The 21868-nt window shown below is 44.1% G+C and overlaps 1 protein-coding gene across 1 annotated transcript in view; it reads right to left on the bottom strand.

Annotated features, from left to right (window-relative positions):
- The window catches only part of LOC143284995 (protein Wnt-5b-like), a 124946-nt gene that overhangs the window by 70876 nt on the left and 32202 nt on the right, over nt 1-21868 (bottom strand). Inside the window, exon 3 of the mRNA XM_076592159.1 lies at nt 3676-3935. Coding sequence (XP_076448274.1) covers nt 3676-3935 — 260 coding nt within the window. The remainder of the gene's footprint in view (nt 1-3675; nt 3936-21868) is intronic.

The raw sequence follows: 21868 nt of genomic DNA on the forward strand, positions 1-21868 counted from the left end.
ATGGAGAGATAGAAACTGACAGCGAAAGACAGATAGGAAGATGGAAAGAGAAAGAAAGAGGTCGACTGTTGAAGAATGCCAGCGAGCGAGCAAACGCGCGCGAGAGAGAGAAAGAGAGAGAGAGGGGGAGAGAGAGAGAGAGAGCAGGGGAGAGAGAAAGAGAGAGGATATGTCAGGTGGGGATGGGAAAGAGTAAAGGAATAAAATGGTTTCCGCCTGTTATTTCCATGTTTACACATACACACAAGTGCACGCAAGGTAAACACCAATGAATATGCAAGAAAACAAAGTACTTGGAATTATCAGTGTACAGGACGCACAAGGCGTTGTACAAAACGACACTAGTGTCTATTTCCTCTGGATATATGCCTGGTCCTTGTGTTTTACAGTTTTCCATTGCAGTGAGTGTGGCTGTTTCTTTCGTCAGCAGAAGTCCGGTTTCACACACACACACACACACACACACACACACACACACACACACACACACACACACACACGCATACACACGTAGATAGACAGAAGGAGAGAAAAATAAAGGGAACGGTAAGGACAGAGAGACAAAGAGACAGATAGGGAAAGAGAGAAGCAGATAGACAGATATACAGAGACAGTGACGGATAGATATTCTTTGCATGACTGAGTTGAGAAAAGAGAAAGAGTATGGCTGAAGTAACAGACAGAAACAGTGGCATGGACAGGAGGAAAGAGAGAAGAGGGACGAAGAGAGAGAGAGAGAGAGAGAGAGAGAGGGAGAGAGAGAGAGAGAGAGGGAGAGAGAGAGAGAGAGAGAGAGAGAGAGAGAGAGAGAGAGAGAGAGAGAGAGAGAGAGAGAGAACGAACGAACGAAATTTTATTTTTCCAGGGTACTGATATAAGCATAATGACAAGAATGCTTTTTTCCACCGTCCTGGGGTACAAAAATAAATAAATAAATAAATAAATAAATAAATAGATAGATAAAAAGAAAAAGAAACACACAAGAATAAATTGAGAAAATTCATTATCAGAAGTGATGAAAAGAGAGATAGGGGGTGGGAGAGGGGGTCGAGAGGAGAGACAGTAAAGAAGAAAAGACGAAATGAGAGAGAGAGACAGACAGACAGACAGACAGACAGACTGATAACTGGACAGAGGAGAGAGAAAGGACAGGGGGAGGGGGAGGGGGAGGGGAATCAACAGTCACATTACAAAGTTAAATTACAACACATATAAAAGAAAATGGAAGAACAATAATACAATGGTGTGCACACAAATATGAGATTCATGAAAGAAAATGTGGGTAATATGGGAGAGGGAGAGAGGCATATCTTATAACTATTAATAACATCATAAACAATACAGGGAATGGATTACTATGAATTACAGTGTTTTTAATTTCTTTCTGATATATTCACGAGCAATTTTCTTAAATGCATGTACGGTTGTTTTTTTATTTTATTTCATGGATATTAATAGTAGATAACATTGCATTCCATAAGCAACCTCCAGAATAAATAAGATTGGACTTGAAAATATCGACTCTTGGGAGCGGCACCATAATCTTGGGTGGATGACGGACTGGGTTGGCTACAAATCTGCTTCTTAAAGAAGGAGGAGCAGTATCAATCATAATTCTAAACATAAAAAGAGCCTTGTTGTATTTAAGTTTCGACTTCAGCGTAAGGATATTTAAGTTTGTGTAATCAGTAATTGATAATGATGACGATTTAAGAAGGATTAACTTTATGCCTCTCCTATGTAGACTCAGTAGTGGTTTAAGAACATGGTCACTAGCTGAATCCCTAACAGTTGATATGCAATTCAATGTAAGCACAGAAAAATAATTTTCTACAATGTGAGTTTAAGAAATGTTTTACTTTAGATAGTTGGTATATTTTGGGATATAGTTTAGCACAGCGTCATTATGTGATCAGACCAAAAAAGGTTATTATCTATTGTAACAGCAATAATTTTATGACGATCTTCTTCAATTACATCATTGTTTACATAAAGGGGGGGGGGAGGTTGAAGAGAAATTCTGGCGCTTTTGTCTAGTGGTAATGATTAGATATTTAGTTTTCTTGGGTGGATACTCATATGATTTAACACACTCCATTCAAGCAGTTGGCCAATACTATCTTGTAAAGATAAAGTTACTTTATTCAATTTAGTGTGGTTAGTATGAAGACAGAGAGACAGAGAGAGAGAGAGAGAGAGAGAGAGAGAGGGGGGGGAGAGGGTAGGGGAGAGAGGCAGACAGACTGACAGACACGTAACCAGTGAACCACCCCATCCAAATAAGACAGATCGATATCTGTCTATCTATATCTATATACACATATATAAAGACAGAGTCACGAACACAAGAAACCTTCCTGTTTCGCGCGTGTAGAAAATCACACACATACACACACACACACACACACACACACACACACACACACACACACCGCACACCACACCACACCACACCACACCACACCTACCCCACCCCACCCCAACTCCCCCTACTTCACCTCCCACTCACCCACACAACACACCCACAACACCCTCAAAACCAGCTCACCAATGTTCAACACAGGGCCAAACACCGACCCACACAACACACAGCTCACCAATGTTCAACACAGGGCCAAACACCGACCCACACAACACACAGCTCACCAATGTTCAACACAGGGCCAAACACCGACCCACACAACACACAGCTCACCAATGTTCAACACAGGGCCAAACACCCACCCACACAACACACAGCTCACCAATGTTCAACACAGGGCCAAACACCGACCCACACAACACACAGCTCACCAATGTTCAACACAGGGCCAAACACCGACCCACACAACACACAGCTCACCAATGTTCAACACAGGGCCAAACACCCACCCACACAACACACAGCTCACCAATGTTCAACACAGGGCCAAACACCGACCCACACAACACACAGCTCACCAATGTTCAACACAGGGCCAAACACCGACCCACACAACACACAGCTCACCAATGTTCAACACAGGGCCAAACACCGACCCACACAACACACAGCTCACCAATGTTCAACACAGGGCCAAACACCGACCCACACAACACACAGCTCACCAATGTTCAACACAGGGCCAAACACCGACCCACACAACACACAGCTCACCAATGTTCAACACAGGGCCAAACACCGACCCACACAACACACAGCTCACCAATGTTCAACACAGGGCCAAACACCGACCCACACAACACACAGCTCACCAATGTTCAACACAGGGCCAAACACCGACCCACACAACACACAGCTCACCAATGTTCAACACAGGGCCAAACACCGACCCACACAACACACAGCTCACCAATGTTCAACACAGGGCCAAACACCCACCCACACAACACACAGCTCACCAATGTTCAACACAGGGCCAAACACCGACCCACACAACACACAGCTCACCAATGTTCAACACAGGGCCAAACACCCACCCACACAACACACAGCTCACCAATGTTCAACACAGGGCCAAACACCGACCCACACAACACACAGCTCACCAATGTTCAACACAGGGCCAAACACCGACCCACACAACACACAGCTCACCAATGTTCAACACAGGGCCAAACACCGACCCACACAACACACAGCTCACCAATGTTCAACACAGGGCCAAACACCCACCCACACAACACACAGCTCACCAATGTTCAACACAGGGCCAAACACCGACGAATCCCCTTCCAACGTGCTGCAGTTCCACCGCCGGTAACGGAACTGCCACTGGCACTCGCCAATCCCCATCTGCGCTCCCCTGCCGATGGCCGGCATGTGGTCGTGGTAGAGCTGACAGAACTTGATCTGCCCCCCGGAGAGCCCCTTGAGCTGCGTGCATATGGGCGCCGCCCCTAGAATGTACAGGTCGGGGTTCCGCCACTTCTCCAGTCTGTGCAGCCCCAGATGCCTGCAATCAAATCAGCGACGATGATGACGATGGTGAGAACAATTATGACATAATGATCAATAACAGAAGGAGTAGAAGGAGGAAAAGGAGGAGGAGGAGGAGGAGGAGAAGAAGAAGAAGAAGAAGAAGAAGATGAACAAGAACAAGAAGAAGAAGAAGAAGAAGAAGACAGCCATGAAGAGAACGACAATGAGATATGCAAGAGTAGAAGAGGCCACAAAGAGAACGGCGATGACACTGACGATTACACAATACAACAGGGAGGTGATGAAAACGACGATGACAGACACAAGAGACGAAAGGCAGGGTGATGAGAACGACGATGGAATATACTTGAGAAGAACAAGGCAGTCATAATGAGAACGACGGTCAAATATACATGAGAACAGGGAGTTGATGAAAATGATGAGATATTCAAGAAAAGAACAGTAACGACGATAAGATACACAAGAAAAGAAGAAAACATAAGGGGGGTGGGGGTGGGGGTGTGTGTGTGGCTTCATGATAACGATGATGAGATATACAAGAGAAGAATAGTAGGGCTGTGATATAAACGACAATGTGATATACAAAAGAACAGGAAGACGATAATGAGAACAGCCATCAGATATACAAGAGAACAGGAAAGTGGTGGGAACGACGATGACATATACATACATACATACATACATACATACATATATATATATATATACACGAGAACATAGAGGTGGTGATGAATAAGAAAAGAGTAAGACAAGGAAAAAGGATGTGGAGGTAAAGTTGGAGGAGAAGGGGGGGGGGGGAGGAAGATGAGGAGAAGGAAGCGGAGAGAGGAGAAGGCAGTGGAAGAAAGATATAAACAAATAATAATTAAGAATAACTATGACAATCAAAGACAGAATGAACAGGAAGATGAGAAAAATTAATGAGGAAGCAATAAGAGGAGGAAGTAAAGAAGAAAATGGTGAAGGAGGAGGAATAATGATGATAATGATAATAATAATAATAATAATAATAATAATAATAATAATAATGGTATTTATTTAGCGCTGAATCTTGTGCAGAAACAAATCAAAGCGCTTTCGCACCAGTCATTCACACGCATGTATAACTCTAAAACTGGAGAAACAGAAGACAAGGAAGAGGCAGGGAAAGGAGGTTTTTTGGGGAAGAGGTGGGTTTTAAGGCCAGACTTGAAAGAGCTGAGTGTGGACACTTGACGAAGTGAAACAGGAAGTTCATTCCAACTGCAAGGTCCAGAGACAGAGAAAGAGCGGCGGCCAGGAAGGGGGAGAAAGAGAGGGGAGGGGAGAAAGAGGAGGAGGAGGGAGGATGAAGAACACGAAGGAGAAAGAGGTCAAGGAGGAGAGGGGAACAGTGGAAAAAAGAAGAGGAAGGACATGAAGACCAAACCGAACAAAGTTAAATGAGAAAAAGGAAGAAGGTATTGTACCGGTATAAGCTCCCCCCTCCCCCCGGCCCCCTCCCCTTCCCCCGCCCCCACCAGTCACTTCAAAACGCTGTGAATCGACCCAACAGCACGCTCATATGTGCCACAAGCAAACACTCACACTCTCAACATCAATGTACAAACACACTGTGCAATGACACTTTACAACCACAAAACACAGCGAAGCCTCAGCTCAGCTGCTTGAGGTTTCGCACTCAAAATATGTTTGTCTTCGCAATGTCAATGGCCTGAACAGTAGTAGAGATGTTGAGCCTGAAGGGCTGACCAACCGAGGATAAAATTAAAAAAACCCACTCCCGACGACCTTCGTGTGGTCGGCCTCTTTCTGAAAGGGAAAACCCCGATGTCTCAAACAGAAGACAGAACCTACGATCTCTCGTACTGGCGACAAATGTGACAAACGTTACGCCATCGGTTACGCCCTCATTGGCTAAGCAGTTTTCTAGGGATCTCATCATACAACATAGTATTGGGTGTTCTCGTCGTTTGAATGACGCGAAGCAACCTACTTGTGCGATCGCACTGTTCTTTGACACAGTTCCTTAAAACTGTTCTTTCGTGACACGGAGATCATCGGGTAATTCACGTTTTCTTTGCACACTGACGGAACACGTTCACGTTCCTCGTCCAAAGCGCTCAGAAGTGGTGAACACACACACACACACACACACACACACACACACACAAACACACACAAGCACACACACACATACACACACACACACACACACACACACACACACACACACACACACACACGTGCGCGCGCGCACGCACACACACATATACACACACAAAATTGTAACTTCGAACACACTTCAATGAACTGATCATTCTAGTCTCACTGTTATAAAGATCAGCTCAACTCCCTTCACCTTGTGAACGCCAATATCCACACCCTCAACATACACACACACACGCGCGCGCGCGCGCGCGCACGTGCGCTGTCACACACAGACGCGCGCGCGCGAACCATCCCATCCCATTCCGACACACACACCCCTCTTTTTTTCTTACAAATACAAACATTCCTGTCCCCCCTATCTCCAGCGATCATCTGGGCGGATTAGTATGCTGGCATTCCAGGATCTTGTGCCAATGCAGGGAATGTTTCAGTTTGTCTCTCTGAGGTCACGCAGTCACGCCAAAGATCGCGTGCACACGCACACGGTCGTTCTGTCAATAAGAGAGAGATTAGAGAGGCGGGGTGAGAGACAAATACAGATAGACGGTGGCAGGCAATGTGGGGAGAGAGAAAGAGAGAGGTTGGAGGGGGGAATGGGGGAGGGGGGGGTCGGGGGGGAGAGAAAGAAGGGGGTAGCAGGAAGACGTAGGCTGGGAATAGAGGGGGAGATAATTTTTTGACAGACGACAAATGTTTGATTGAGGGTAAAAAGGATAGGCTGGAAAAAAAGAAAGAAAAGACAAAAAGAAAAAGAAAAAAAGAAACACTAGACATAGAAAGAAAGAGATAGGTAGATGGGTAGACATACAGACAGATAGGCAGACATAATCTTTTATATATATATATATATATATATATATAGAGAGAGAGAGAGAGAGAGAGAGAGAGAGAGGTGGATATATTACATATAGACCGACAGATAATTTATAGATAACAAAAACCGGGAAAGACAGTGAAAGGGGGAATTATTTAAGCTGTGTGGAAATTGTAGCCTTCTCAATGGATGAACACAAAGAAATGAAAACCACACACACACACACACACACACACACACACACACACACACACACAAACAAAAACGTTAAAATACACACAGCCACAACAACAGTTTAAGCTAATCAGTAACCTGATCATTTGATTGAGTGTTGAGTAACCTACTTAAGCCTAACCATTCATTTCTCTGCGTTTCTGACAGCTGTGGTGCAGCGCATACGGAATTCCCGCTCTCTGTGACACGCACAGGGATAATGTGAACCTGAAACTGTCTCCCAAAATACAGCTGCAATCGCGGATTCCTTGCACCCTCTGAGAGTCTGACATTATCTGTGCTGTTCATCAGGACTGGCATTATGCTCGTTTTGTCTTTGGAAAATGCAGTTAGCGAATCTTGAAACTCGAGTCAGTTTAAACCATCGGTTCTTTATGTTCTTTTTAGAAGGACTTGTTTATTCTATTTTATTTGGTTTAAAATCAGCGGAAGCAATAAGTTTGCTTTCATCTCAGTACAGATAGTAGAATTCGGTAGTTTGGGTAAGGACAAACAGATCGGTAGTGCAGATCAAAAGTTCCCATTCTTTACGTTTGTCTTCCACTGTGAAGGAGGGTCCTGGGACAGAGAGCGCAACATGCGGAGTGCCAGACAGGTCATGGTTTCTGCCATCGTCTGGCGAGCCAATCCCCGCCTTTATTGTTGCTACATCTTGCTGGGTATTGTTGCAGCTGCTCTGCACTGTAGTATGTAACCCTTGGTATTGGCACACATGCTGTCCATATCATATATATACGCCTGTCATACTTTCCTTCCTTACAGAATACAACTGATATCATTTACAGCTGCTTATGTTGGGTATCGTTTCGGTTTGTAATAACGTTCGAAAGCGCGTGTCACGACTTCGGAGCCAAGCACTCAATGAAAACTGTTGCGCACATGGCCGCTAGTTTTCGTCGTGCAATGGTAAGAGACTAGACTCGGTGCACTTTTGCAAGCTTTATTACAAGTTCTTTCTCTTCAAGTATCCGTCTATCCGTCTCTGCTTGCGGTCTCTCTTTCCGTGTGGATGAATCTCCATGAAACTTTATGAACACATGTTCATCTTGTGTTTATATTACACGGTTAATGATATGAATTACTGCATTCTACAAGTACTACCGGGAGAAGCTCTGATGACATATTTGGACAAGCCAGTTTTCTGCAATCGCCTAAATGGTCACATTCCAGCTTCTCTGTGGGCCTACTCACTGGACGTAAGAACAGGGACACCGAATGCCAATTAATAGCTTTTGCTTTTTAAGCTTTGAAGCTTTTTGAAATACTATACTGGGCATTGGAAAAAAAAAGAGTTTCTCTTGACCAAAGTTAATGTGCTCCTAACGAGAGGCCTGGAGATATGTATTGGAGGTATGTTCTGACACCAGTGATACTGGCTATTTGAAAATAAATTCGGATTTTGTTAGCTTTTCTTGGAATATACTGTGAATTTGAACAAGATAAAAACAAGAATATTTTACTATTTTAAGTGGTTTCAGGAAGAGTCTATGAATATCTATCAATTCGGATCATTCCATTATTCTTGTTTTTTATACAGAAAATGTAATCCATTTCGTTTTAAATAGGAACTCAAAGTTGTCAGTTTTTGACTGATAAATGTTTCGACTTTGAGTATACTTCCCAAACCGTTTCTGAACGATGCAGCCCTGCTGCCGTGTCATCGGCATACTGTGTCGCACTGGACGTTACTGAAACAGTCTGGTAAATCATGTTCTAACAAATCATTTTACATAGGTAACACTGCTGCCCTCTGATGAATTCCTAGATCTACGTTGGGGAAGACGAATATTACGTTTCCAGTTGTTGCGGTCCACATGTAAGAAATGATTTAGTCACACATAAGCACCATGAGTCACTGTGTTAGTGTATCCACCTCTCTCCTTGTGTGTGTGTGTGTGTGTGTGTGTGTGTGTGTGTGTGTGTGTGTGTGTGTGTGTGTGTGTGTGTGTGTGTGTGTGTGTGTGTGTGTGAGTGAAAGAGAGAAAGAGAGCAAGCGTGCGTGCGTGCGTGTGTGCGTGCGTTTTTGCGTGTACATGTCTGTCTGCACACACTTACCAATACTTCCAAGTGTAAAATTTTCTATATTTTTCCAAAGTATTTTCACAGTTGATTATTCATACAAGAAATGTTCAATACAATCAATTTTACCAGTACAGTAGTCACAATTGTCTGAGATTGCTACTTTCGTTTAAAATTTTTTTTTAGAATAATGTTTGTTGGGTATATAATTATCATGATTTATTTTCCACTGTAAATCATGTGAGCGTACTTCTTTTGTTGCTTTTCTGGGTGAAATCCAGGTACTATGATTGAAAGAAAAGCAAATTTCCTTTCCCAAAGTGCACAAAGATGTAGGTCTATGTAGGTACCTAGTTCTACTTTTAGATATTTCTGTATTTCTTTTAGTTTTGCATTGAATCATTTTGTTGAACATTTTTTTGTATGAATGCTCAACTGTGAAAATACTTTGGAAAAACATAGAAAATTTTATACTTAGAAGCACTGGTAAGTGTGTGAAATATCTCCTACAGCCTTTTTATCTTATAGAAATAAACCATTTCATTTTGATAGGTAAATGTGTGTAAGTATTTCTAAAAATCCGAAAAGACTGTCTATTTTACAACTGATTCAATATTAGAAGTCGATATATAATAATTATGATACCGTATGGGTCTTAAAGGGAAAAAAAGTTATTATTTTCTTCTGCCTGTAAGTGTATTTGTTTTCCTATCAAACTGGTATTCTCTACAGAACAATTTTGCACGGGACAACCAACCCTTTTGTTGCCGTGGGTTCTTTAACATGCGCTGAGGCTACGCTACACACAAAACTTCAGTTAGTCGTCTCATCCAAATTTCTGGACAAGGGGGAGAAAATACTGTCGAATATGAGATATAATCCCGTGCGCTCAGATTTTCATGCATCCCACTTCGCGGGTGGGTTACCACCATGCCAAAATTCCGCTCCTGTGACATTAATCAGTTTCCGAGTTTTAAAGTGGAACAAATTTTCACTTCAAAGAGGAAGCAATGCTTTACTAATAATATTCATGGCTAAATTTTGTTTTGTAGCTGCTGTTGCTGTATCTAGAGAAAAATGTATCCGATAATCTACTGATTTTGAAGGATATTTTCGTTGTTGATATTGTTGTTGTTGTTGTCATACTCTCTCAGCAGCACTGAATTGCTATTGTACGGTACTCAGCACTCTTTAAGGATTTAATCCCAGTATGTACGTTTATCACTAAGCTTTATCCGAAAGCACTGAATGGCCTCACCGAACGGGTTGGGGTTGCCGGAAAATAAAACACAATCCGATTCTGTCTGCTGAGAGAAAACATTACCTTACCCAAGTTACGGCATTACAACCCAATACAAGCTGGACGTGTGCAGTTCCCCAGGAAGCATAAGTCGTCCCCCATTTCCCCTCCCTCCCCGCCCCCCTCCCCTCCCCGCCCCCGGCAGTCTGGTCCCTGCAGTACTAACCGCGAGCTAAATGTGAGCCAACATGGGCGAAGGGACCGGCAACGCTACACTGGCATCCCTCCGGCATTTTGTACCTGGGCTTGCTTTGTTTGACAACACGGTGCAAAAGGTCTTGGGTTACGTATGCTATTGTGGGATGCGTACCTGGGTGGAAGGAAGCGGGGGTGGAGGGTGGGAGGGAGGGAGAGGGGTACGGATTGTGAAGAAAGAGAGAGAGGGGGTGGGTAGACAGACAAACACACAGATAGATAGAGACGATGGGAGAGAACGAATGAGAAGAAAGAGAGAGTGAGCGATGAAGGGTAGGGAGCAAGGAGGGAGATGGTAGTGTGTGGGTTCAGGACGGAGAGAGAGACAGAGACAGAGAGAGAGAGAGAGAGAGAACAGAGAGAGACAGACAGACAGAGAGAGAGAGAGAGAGAGAGAGAGAGAGAGAGAGAGAGAGAGAGAGAGAGAACAGAAACAGTCAAAAGCAGACACAAAACGCATAGAAACAGACTGAACGACAGAGAGAGAGAGAGAGAGAGAGAGAGAGAGAGAGAGAGAGAGAGAGAGAGAGAACAGAGACAGACAGACAGACAGACAGACAGACAGACAGAGAGAGAGAGAAAGAGAGAGAGAGAGAGAGAGAGAGAGAGAGAGAGAGAGAGAGAGAGAGAACAGAAACAGTCAAAAGCAGACACATAACGCACAGAAACAGACTGAACGACAGAGAACAGCAAAGGAGGAAGGGATGGGGGAGGGGGAGGGCGGGGGGGATGCGGGGAGTAGGGGGTGGGGGTGGGGCAGAAACAGTGGTACGTGAGAGAAGGGGATTCTCATGAAGACAGAAGGCGTCATCCTCCCACCTACTCACCCACCTCCCACACACACATGTTTCCAATGGTTGCTATGCACGTACCCTCTGCCACTGCGCAACGTCTACAACTTCTACAAGATTCTGTTCGTGTCTACCTGCCGCGCATCACACCCAGCGCTACCCCTCACTCTCTGCAGCACTGATGTCATGTGTTCATTTCCCTCCTTCTTCCCAGTATTAGCTTACTTTCCTCTCCTGTACTCTGTGTGTAATTTTCAAAAGCTTGCAGTTCTTATGATCATAGTCAAAATGAGGGAGTGTTAAAAATCTCGGACAAATGGGCTTCTTGATTTGTGACATATAAAAAAAGGTCTAAATATAAGTTTTTCTTTGATGTTTAACGTGTTTTCAATGTGCATGGAAGAACAGGATGGCTTTTTTGATTATTCAGAATTTTTTTTATTTCAAAGCATATGTTTCACACCTTTAGATATCTAACTGCTAATGTTGTGATTCGTTTGTGATACTGCAAAGGTCCTTGCCCTTCGCTGCAGAGGGTTTGTGTTTTTCAGTTAACAATTAGCCTCAGTGCTTGGCTTATCAGAGATGGACATAAGCAAAGTGAGAGCATTTATACACAGCTTAATTTTTGTGAAGGCATGTGAATCTAAAACGATGAGGCAAGATTACACAGTAGTAGTGCTGCAGCAGTGGGGTGAGTTGGCCTTTTGGGGACCATCCCAACGCCGACTGTTCCAAAGATCTCTTGGCAGACAGTGGGGATGTAAATTGGTCAAAACACTCTCCACTATAATCAAATTGTAGCCCAGGTTGTCGGGACAGCACTTGCCTCCTCTGCTGTTCTGATGGTCAGTCGAACACCACTGACTGTCATACAAACTGTGAATAGTTGGCATAAGTTCTTGGAACCATGTCAGTTTGACCCCTCTTGAAAGCCATACATTTCTTTCGTCTCTCAAACACTTCATGTCGTGTGGAATCAAAAAGTTGTTTCCCCTGTTCACTTGCAATACAGCATGACGTAGCAATTTACATATGTATTCTTATTTATTATGTTAACTGTTTAAGGTACCAGATTTTACATTGACCTTTCAGTCTATCTATAAAAACAATTATGTGTTCTAATCTGCGGTACTAAAGTTTTAACGGTAACCGACCTTAAACTGTTTTCTAATTTGTATTAGCGTTGTATATTCATGCCTCCTAACTTTCACATCATTTTGTCATTATGTATTGTATTCATAAAATTACCACGTAAAAATAAATACAAATAATCCGAATGTACATTTTCCTTTCACATCATTTTGTCATTATGTATTGTATTCATAAAATTACCACGTAAAAAACAAATAAAAATAATCGGAATGTACATTTTCCACTTACTAAAAGCACAAAACCAACTTTGAAACGAGAACTGAATCTATCTCCGGAGAAGTTTGTTTCAATACATCTCACCAACTGCGTCAGTTCCAGCTCAGTCTTTTCTGCAAGTTCAAAAGTTCAACAACTCCACTGAGTGCTCAGCTTCCGTCTAGGTCCTCCCCAGGAGGGAGGCGCGGTTACTGGACTGGAAAGAAAACGATATTCCTCGGACTTTAACTCTCTCCATACGAACAGCGAAAGAGACGACGTCAACAGCGTTTCACCCCAGTTACCATCATCAAAATATTGCAAGCGGAAGGCTCTTATACTGAAGAGGTGAATGTTGACAAAGAATACCACAATTCTGACGACGAAAGCTAAAGGTTGGGTCAGTCAGACACCCACTGGACATCCGAGGGGTCTGTGTAGAGGAGAAGAGAGGACTGGCCGTGCTGAGTGAGTTAATCAGGCTTGTGGACCCAGGCTGATCACTCCAATGCATACCAAGTGTTTGACATGTTCCCCACAAATTAGCGACTGCTCCTTGCATGTGTTTATTTGTAATCATTGGGTAACCTACATTTTCCATATTAAGAGAAACTTGTCGGTTGTTCTTAAATTTTATCTAGTCTTGCTTTGTCCGAGAACATAAACACATAACTCTCTGTCGTTTTTCCCCTCCCTCCCTCCCTCTTTCTCTCTCTCTCCCAAACGCGCGCTCGCACATACACACACACACACACACACACACACACACACACACACACACACACACACACACACACACACACACACACACACACACACACACACACACACACACACACACACACACACACACACACACACACACACACACACACGCACACACACACACACACACACACACACACACAATCCCGAACAGTCTTGGGTTAAAACGTTTCTCTGCAGTCTTTCTTCTTCTTCTTTTTCTTTCTTTCTTTTGTTTTTCTTCTTTTCAAGATAAATACTTTCACATGCAGCACTAAATGCACGGATATGCCTATAACTACATAATGTGCAAGCATGATATGGACGAAAACATATACGACACAAATCATACGGGGTTTTTTTTGGTTTTTTTTTCCTTAAACAGGACAACACACGGAGGAAAAAGGAAACACACACACACACAGAAACGATCCCAGGCACCGATACGATACGTCTCCACACCGTGACACAGGGGAACACACAGAGACTACAAAAGGGACGGGAACGAGAACACCCCCCCTCCCCCCCGCCCTTCCTTCAGCCCACTACCATCTGGCTAAATGGGCTCTGACACCAAGACGTGTGAACAACGGCAGGCAGGGGATGGGGGGAGGGGGCTGGGGGGGGGGGGGGGGGGGGGTGGGGATAGGGATGAGGAGGGGTGGGGGGGGGATGGAGAAAGAGAACGTAGGTGATGAGTACCATGCCGGCACCCCTGGGAGTCTCAAGACTGCTGCTCTTCTCGCTTGTCAACAAGGTGAAACAGCTTGGGTTACCTGTGATCCTGGGCTAACAAGTCTCTGCAATTTTTTTTCTTCTTTTTTTGTTTTTTTGTTTTTTTTGTTGTTGTTGTTGTGGTTGTGGTTGTTGTTGTTGTTGTTGTCAAGGAGAGATGGGGTGGGAGTGTGAGTTTGTGGGGTGTGGGGGTTTGCTGAATACTCATATGCAGACACACAACATACATGGTTTTACGCTGAAAAGCACAAGCGCACACACGTACTGACGAAAACGACACTGACGCCCCTGACACAACACAGACAATGCCTAATTGTAAGATCGTCGATTGAAAATTTCGCCCGAAAATGTGCCAGATTCATGCTTTGTTTAGTGACTTCTTCTTCTGCGTTCACTCGTATGCACACGAGTGGGCTTTTACGTGTATGACCGTTTTTACCCCGCCATGTAGGCAGCCATACTCCGTTTTCGGGGGTGTGCATGCTGGGTATGTTTCTTGTTTCCATAACCCACCGAACGCTGACATGGATAACAGGATCTTTAACGTGCGTATTTGATCTTCTGCTTGCATATACACACGAAGGGGGTTCAGGCACTAGCAGGCCTGCACATATGTTGACCTGGGAGATCGTAAAAATCTCCACCCTTTACCCGCCAGGCGCCGTCACCGTGATTCGAACCCGGGACCCTCAGATTGACAGGTCCAACGCTTTAACCACTCGGCTATTGCGCCCGTCTTTGTTTAGTGACAATACCAACGGATTTTTTTCTATACAAATTAAATCAGTTTCTTTCTGCCAGTTTTATTGTGTTCAGCTGGAAATACCACAGTCATTGGATCAGTCCACCCAACCTATCTCTCTCTCCATCACACACACACACACACACACACACACACACACACACACACACACACACACACACACACACACACACACACCACACACACACACACACCACACACGAGAAGGGGCAGAAATGAAGAAGTTGAAGGAAACCCCATTGTCATAACATATTTCGATCCAGTGGAACTAAAATAAACGAATATACAAATAAACAGTTGAATAAATAAATAAATAAATAAATAAATAAATAACAAAAAAACAACTTAACACAGGACGTACGAACATCCGGCAGGGGGAGCGGGGGGTGTGGGGAGGGGGAGGGGGGAGAACTTTCGATTACTGTCCTGTCACACATCCTGGTCATCGTGGACAGGGAGCCAACTCGAGATGGGGAACCGTGCGTGGGAGGGATGCAGGAGTGAAGGGGCCGGCCCGCTGGTGATGGATGGGTCAAAGAGCATGGACAAGATCTGTGACGGGGCACCATGTTGCTACCTGTGGAACCCTTTCAGACACATCTCGTCGGACAAGATCTGTGATGGGGCACCATGTTGCTACCTGTGGAACCCTTTCAGACACATCTCGTGGAACAAGATCTGTGATGGGGCACCATGTTGCTACCTGTGGAACCCTTTCAGACACATCTCGTGGAACAAGATCTCTGATGGGGCACCATGTTGCTACCTGTGGAACCCTTTCAGACACATCTCGTGGGACAAGATCTGTGATGGGGCACCATGTTGCTACCTGTGGAACCCTTTCAGACACATCTCGTCGGACAAGATCTGTGATGGGGCACCATGTTGCTACCTCTGGAACCCTTTCAGACACATCTCGGTTGTCAACAGGGCGAATAGCTTGGGTTGCCTGTGACTCTGGGCTAACAAGTTTCACAGCAGTCTTTCTTTCAAGAATCATGATCATCAAACCTTTCTTATCTAACTCAGGAAAACTGCATCTCAAGGGGCACGCACAAACACACACACACACACACACACACACACGTGCGCGCACACACGTGCGCGCACACACACAAACACACACACACACACACGCGCGCGCGCTCGCGCGACTTTAATCAATATGACAAACGAGGCAGAGATACACTGCAGCATTCGCTGACATCAATTCTCTTCAGGATGTTGTTGGTTTGTTTTACTCGGGCTAAATAGTCTGACACCAGGAAGTGCGAACTACAGAACTGAAGAGGCGGGAGAGGAGTTATGGGATGAGGGAGTGAGGGAATGTGTGTGTGTGTGTGTGTGTGTGTGTGTGTGTGTGTGTGTGTGTGCAGAAGGGAGAGACAGAAATGGAAGGTGGGTTGTGTTGACATGTAGGTACAAAAAAGGCAGGCTTATTTAACACAATGATGTCTCTATACAGATACATCCCTAAATCAACGCTTTCCATCCCCGCCACGCACCTCATCCTTTCAACACTGCATCAGTGATTACCACTACGTATGAGCGCGTGCCAATAAAATGTTGCACTGACAAGTTTGATTATCGGAATGCTATATGGTGATCAATGCTGTGTAATATTCACAAATGGCTGCATACATTCCAACTTACTGAAATTAATTGGGGACAATATAATTCACAGACACTAAAACCCATTGATCGTGCAATATTCACTTTAATTGGGGACAATATAATTCACAGACACTAAAACCCATTGATCGTGCAATATTCACTTTAATTTGGGACAATATAATTCACAGACACTAAAACCCATTGATCGTGCAATATTCACTTTAATTGGGGACAATATAATTCACAGACACTAAAACCCATTGATCGTGCAATATTCACTTTAATTGGGGACAATATAATTCACAGGCACTAAAACCCATTGATCGTGCAATATTCACTTTAATTGGGGACAATATAATTCACAGGCACTAAAAGGCATTGACCGTGCAATAGATTCACTTTAATTGGGGACAATATAATTCACAGTCACTAAAACGCATTGATAGTACAACAGATTCACTACAGGTCACTGACAGCCTAACCAACCCCAAACTTTCCTCTACCATTTGTGCTGAGGAAGATTGTGTGAAACCATCGGAATATTCACAATAAGTTCAACGTTTGATTCGGAGTTTTTCTACATTCACTATCCTCATGTGTGGGAGCCACATGGTATGATGACAGTCTTGCTGGGATACCCAGGTGTACTTTAACAACACCCAAAAACAAGAGTGAGGACAAAATTATCCTTGTATCCAGTATCCATATTTCTTTTCCGAGTGCTCGTAAAAAAAAAGAATAAATTTGCTTGGAAGAAAACAGGGAAGCATCCTCATTCATGTTGCTCACTCCTCACCACGTGCTCTTCATGTGAGCTGACACACTGGCACGTGAACAACGGAGCGGGAATGCCAGCACAGCTAGCATTGTGTAATAGTACGCTGACATCCCCTGCAGGCCTGTCTTAGTGCTAACGGTCCTTTCCCTTCCCTTGATGCCGTGCAAAACATCTGGCGTGTTTGCTTGTTTGTGCTGTGTCCTTTTTGTGAATGCTGTGTGATGCCAGAGAGAAAGAGTGGGAATGAGAGAGACACAAAGAGAGAGAGAGAGAGAGAGAGAGAGAGAGAGAGAGAATGTGTGTGTGTGTGTGTGTGTGTGTGTGTGTCTGTCTGTGTGTGTGTGTGTGTGTGTGTGTGTGTGTGTGTGTGTGTCTGTGTCTGTGTGTGTCTGTGTGTGTGTGTTTGTGTGTGACAGAGACAGTGACAGATGGGTCATGGGTGGGGGGAAGAGATCAGAGGAGAATAGAAGAAAAAAAAGAAGAAAAAGACAAAGACATTTGAAAAAAACAAACATGTTTTCTAGCTCAGGAGCTGATCGAAACACACAAACGTTGTGAGCACACACACACACACACACACACACACACACGCGCGCGCGCGCGCACACATACACGAAAGTATGCATGCACAAACACACACACATACACAAACTCTCCTTTTGTAACTTCAATGACAGAAGGAGTACACATATTCCCCAACATTCAGTAACACCCATTGTCTCCCACAAGTCCATGGCGAAATGGGGCCTGACACAGGGCGTGTGAACCACAGCAGGGACGGTGCTGGGCTTGAATGGAGTCAGGGCGGGCAGGGGAAGGTGGTGGGGGACAGGAATGCTGGCCAGGGTACCATGCTAGCACCCCGAGAGACTTAATACAGGGTGAATGGTTTGGGAATGATAGTTCAGGGATAGAAGAGAAAGAGGGGGTAAGAGAGAGGGGGAGAGAGAGTGTGAGACAGACAGAAAGAGAGAGACACAGACAGACAGACAGACAGACAGAGAGAGAGAGAGAGAGAGAGAAGCAGACAGAAGAAGTGAAAGAAAGTTAAAACAAAGAGAGACAGAGACCATGACAGGAAGACTGGGAGAAAGGGGAATAGAGCAGGACTGGGTTGTATGGAAATGTAAATACAAAACACGTCCTAAAACGAATGTCCTGTACCTCGTCATTGCCCAAGTGCACCTATCTTGCAATGATGTATATTCGCACTAATATATATATATATATATATATATATATATATATATATATATATATATATATATATATACCTGTGCCATAAAGACTTTCACTGACATATCACTACAAAACTGCATTAACCTCATGTGTTTACACTTGTTTACATACAAAATTACTGATAACAAAATTTGAGGAAAATGGATGAAAGTGAGTTTGACAAGATTGGCCTTTGCTCTGCAGACCCAATTGAGTTTGACGAGGCTGGCCTTTGCTCTTCAGATCCAATTGTCCCTTGATGTGGACCGTGCTGCTGTCTTTTGGTGTACGTTGCAGTGAGGACAAAGTGAACTGCAAAATGATTTACGGGAACAAAAATGGTATGCTTTTACATATTGTGTTCGCTATCCTTTTGTGGTGTCGAACAGTGTACAGATATATCTTGTAGTGATACGCTGGTGTGTGTAACCAATACATTTGGAAAGGGACACAACTGTTCAAATGAGTAATATTCACCTTTCTTGCAAAGGAATATTACATGTGCATGTTCATCACAACAGCTGAGTGTGAATGCCATGAACCTCATGAACCTACCTGGAGAGCAGATGCTTCCTCATTCATGCTGCACACTGCTCACAAAGTGCTCTTTATGTGAGCTGACACACTGGCACGTGAACAACGGAACAGCAGGGTGGGAATACTAGTTGCGTGCAACAGTAGCTGACATCCCCTGCAAGCCTGTCTTAGTGCAAACGGTCCGTCCCTTCCCTTCCCTTGATGCCATGCAAAGCATTTGGTGTGTTTTCTTGCTTGTGCTGTGTCCTGTGTACTTGTGCTGTGTCCTGTGTACTTGTGCTGTGTCCTATGTACTTGTGCTGTGTCCTGTGTACTTGTGCTGTGTCCTGTGTACTTGCTGAACGATGCTGGGGCCGACGTAAGGAAGACATCTGCAAGGTACTGAGAGACAGAGAGTGAGAGAGAGACAGACAGACAGAGAGGAGACAGACAGAGAGAAAGAGAGGGAGACACAGAGAGAGGCTGAGATCAAGACAGGGGCCGAGTGGAGTAATATATACAGAGAGTTAATATATAAAACTGTTTGGGGGAATACTGAACCTCACAACAACTCACAAACATTGGTGTTCAAGTGATCAGCTGTGGGGAAACACACACACACACACACACACACACACACACACACATACAGAGAGAGAGACAGAGAGAGAGAGAGAGAGAGAGAGAGAGGCACGCACACACGCATACACAGTAATAAAGTTTGATTGACACAGGAAGCACACACATACTCCAGGATTCAATGACACCCATTCTCTCCAGGCAGTTGTCAGTGTATTGCTCTCCCTACCCTGCTTAAATGGGGTCTGACACATGGACGTGTTAACAACGGTACGGGGGTCGGGAGGGAAATAGGGTACTGGGATCGAGGGGAGTGAGGTGGGGGTGGGTGGGAGACAGGAACGCTGGCGATGGATACCATGCTGGCACCGCTGGGAGGCTTACAACTGCTGTTCACCTCCATCGTCAACAGAGTAAAGGGCTTGGGAACGACAGATGTGGGTGTGGCAGAAACTGTGAAAGAATAGAAGAAAGAGAGCTCGAAAGAGATGGAAAAGAGGTAAGAGAAACAGGATGAGTTGTACTGACACACACGTGGACAAAGACGAAGACAAAGACAAAATCTTTTTATCGAGGGTAATAGATAAGCAAGTAACATGCTTTTTTTTACATCCAGCCCTCGCCCTAAAGAGGGAATAAAGCTAAAAAAGCGAAACTGAGCACAAGAAGAAGAAGAAGAAGAAGAAAAATCAAAACACAATCAAAATACACCATTATTTCACCATTCACAGCCATTCCACAAAAGGAAGAAGAAGAAGAGAAGAAAAGAAAAAAATTATGAACACACACACACACACACACACACACACACACACACACACACACACACACACACACATAAACTCATTTTTCGCTTTAATGTGATTGCTTAACTGTAATACACTAACAGACCTGTTTCTTTTGAAGCTTTTGGATCAAGGCGGAGTATCTTATAACCTGGGATAGTTACATCAGAGTCACATATGCGATCAGATAAAACGTGATTCTGAGAAACAAAACAAATGAAAAGGATTTCCGGAATTTTCTAAGATCAATGATATATCATTCAATTTATTTAATGCGTGATTGATATTTAGATAACCTATGCGCGTATTGGAAGAAAGCCAGCTCGAAAGAGAGACAGATGTGGAAGAGGTAGGAGAAACAGGATGAGTTGTACTGACACACACACGTATACCTGAAGTATGTCACGTCCAGAGGTAACGACCAAGGGATGTATATATGACTAGTTTTTGTCTGCGTAATTTGTGGCAAAATAGAAAATCAGGAAAGAGTTATTGGTACTTTTGTTTTTCCACACAGATTCACCAGCCTAACACAGGAAAAAAACTCATATTGCAGGGATACATCTTCATGTGTATGTACACATATAAGCACCCAGTATCTATTTTCCATACGAGAACATATACTAACAGAATCAATGCAGGATCACAGTTGTTGATTTCAAAGAACATGTGTACCAACAGGCAGAACAAGCAGACGCCTCCTCATTCATGTTGCACACTCCTCACCACGTGCTCTTCATGTGAGCTGACACACTGGCACGTGAACAACGGAGCGGGAATGCCAGCACAGCTAGCATTGTGTAATAGTACGCTGACATCCCCTGCAGGCCTGTCTTAGTGCTAACGGTCCTTTCCCTTCCCCTGATGCCGTGCAAAACATCTGGCGTGTTTGCTTGTTTGTGCTTTGTCCTTTTTGTGAATGCTGTGTGATGCCAGAGAGAATGAGAAAGAAGTCATCACACACACACACACACACACACACACACACAGAGAACTGAACACCGAAATGTTTGTCATTGGCTGTAGAACTCTAGTAACATTGCAGGTACAAATCAGAACAAAACTGGTGCAAAACAGATAAAATGGAACAGAAAGGAAAAATATAATTGAAGCAGAATAAACTACTAAGGGATAAGCAACACTTTGGTACTTTGTCATTAGCTTAAAAAGTCCATGTGGCATGGAGGTACTGAGCCTTTTTTCCCCATTCATTCGTCTCCAAGGGAGAGAGAGAGAGAGAGGTAGAGAGAGAGAGAGAGAGAGAGAGAGAGAGAGAGAGAGAGAAAGAGAGGGGAGAATGAAGGCGCTGAGACCAGAAGGGATGTGTCAGGAGAGAGAGAGAGAGAAAGAGGGGGGGGGG

This window comes from Babylonia areolata, chromosome 8, assembly GCF_041734735.1.
Source record: "Babylonia areolata isolate BAREFJ2019XMU chromosome 8, ASM4173473v1, whole genome shotgun sequence".
Taxonomy (NCBI): domain Eukaryota; kingdom Metazoa; phylum Mollusca; class Gastropoda; order Neogastropoda; family Buccinidae; genus Babylonia; species Babylonia areolata.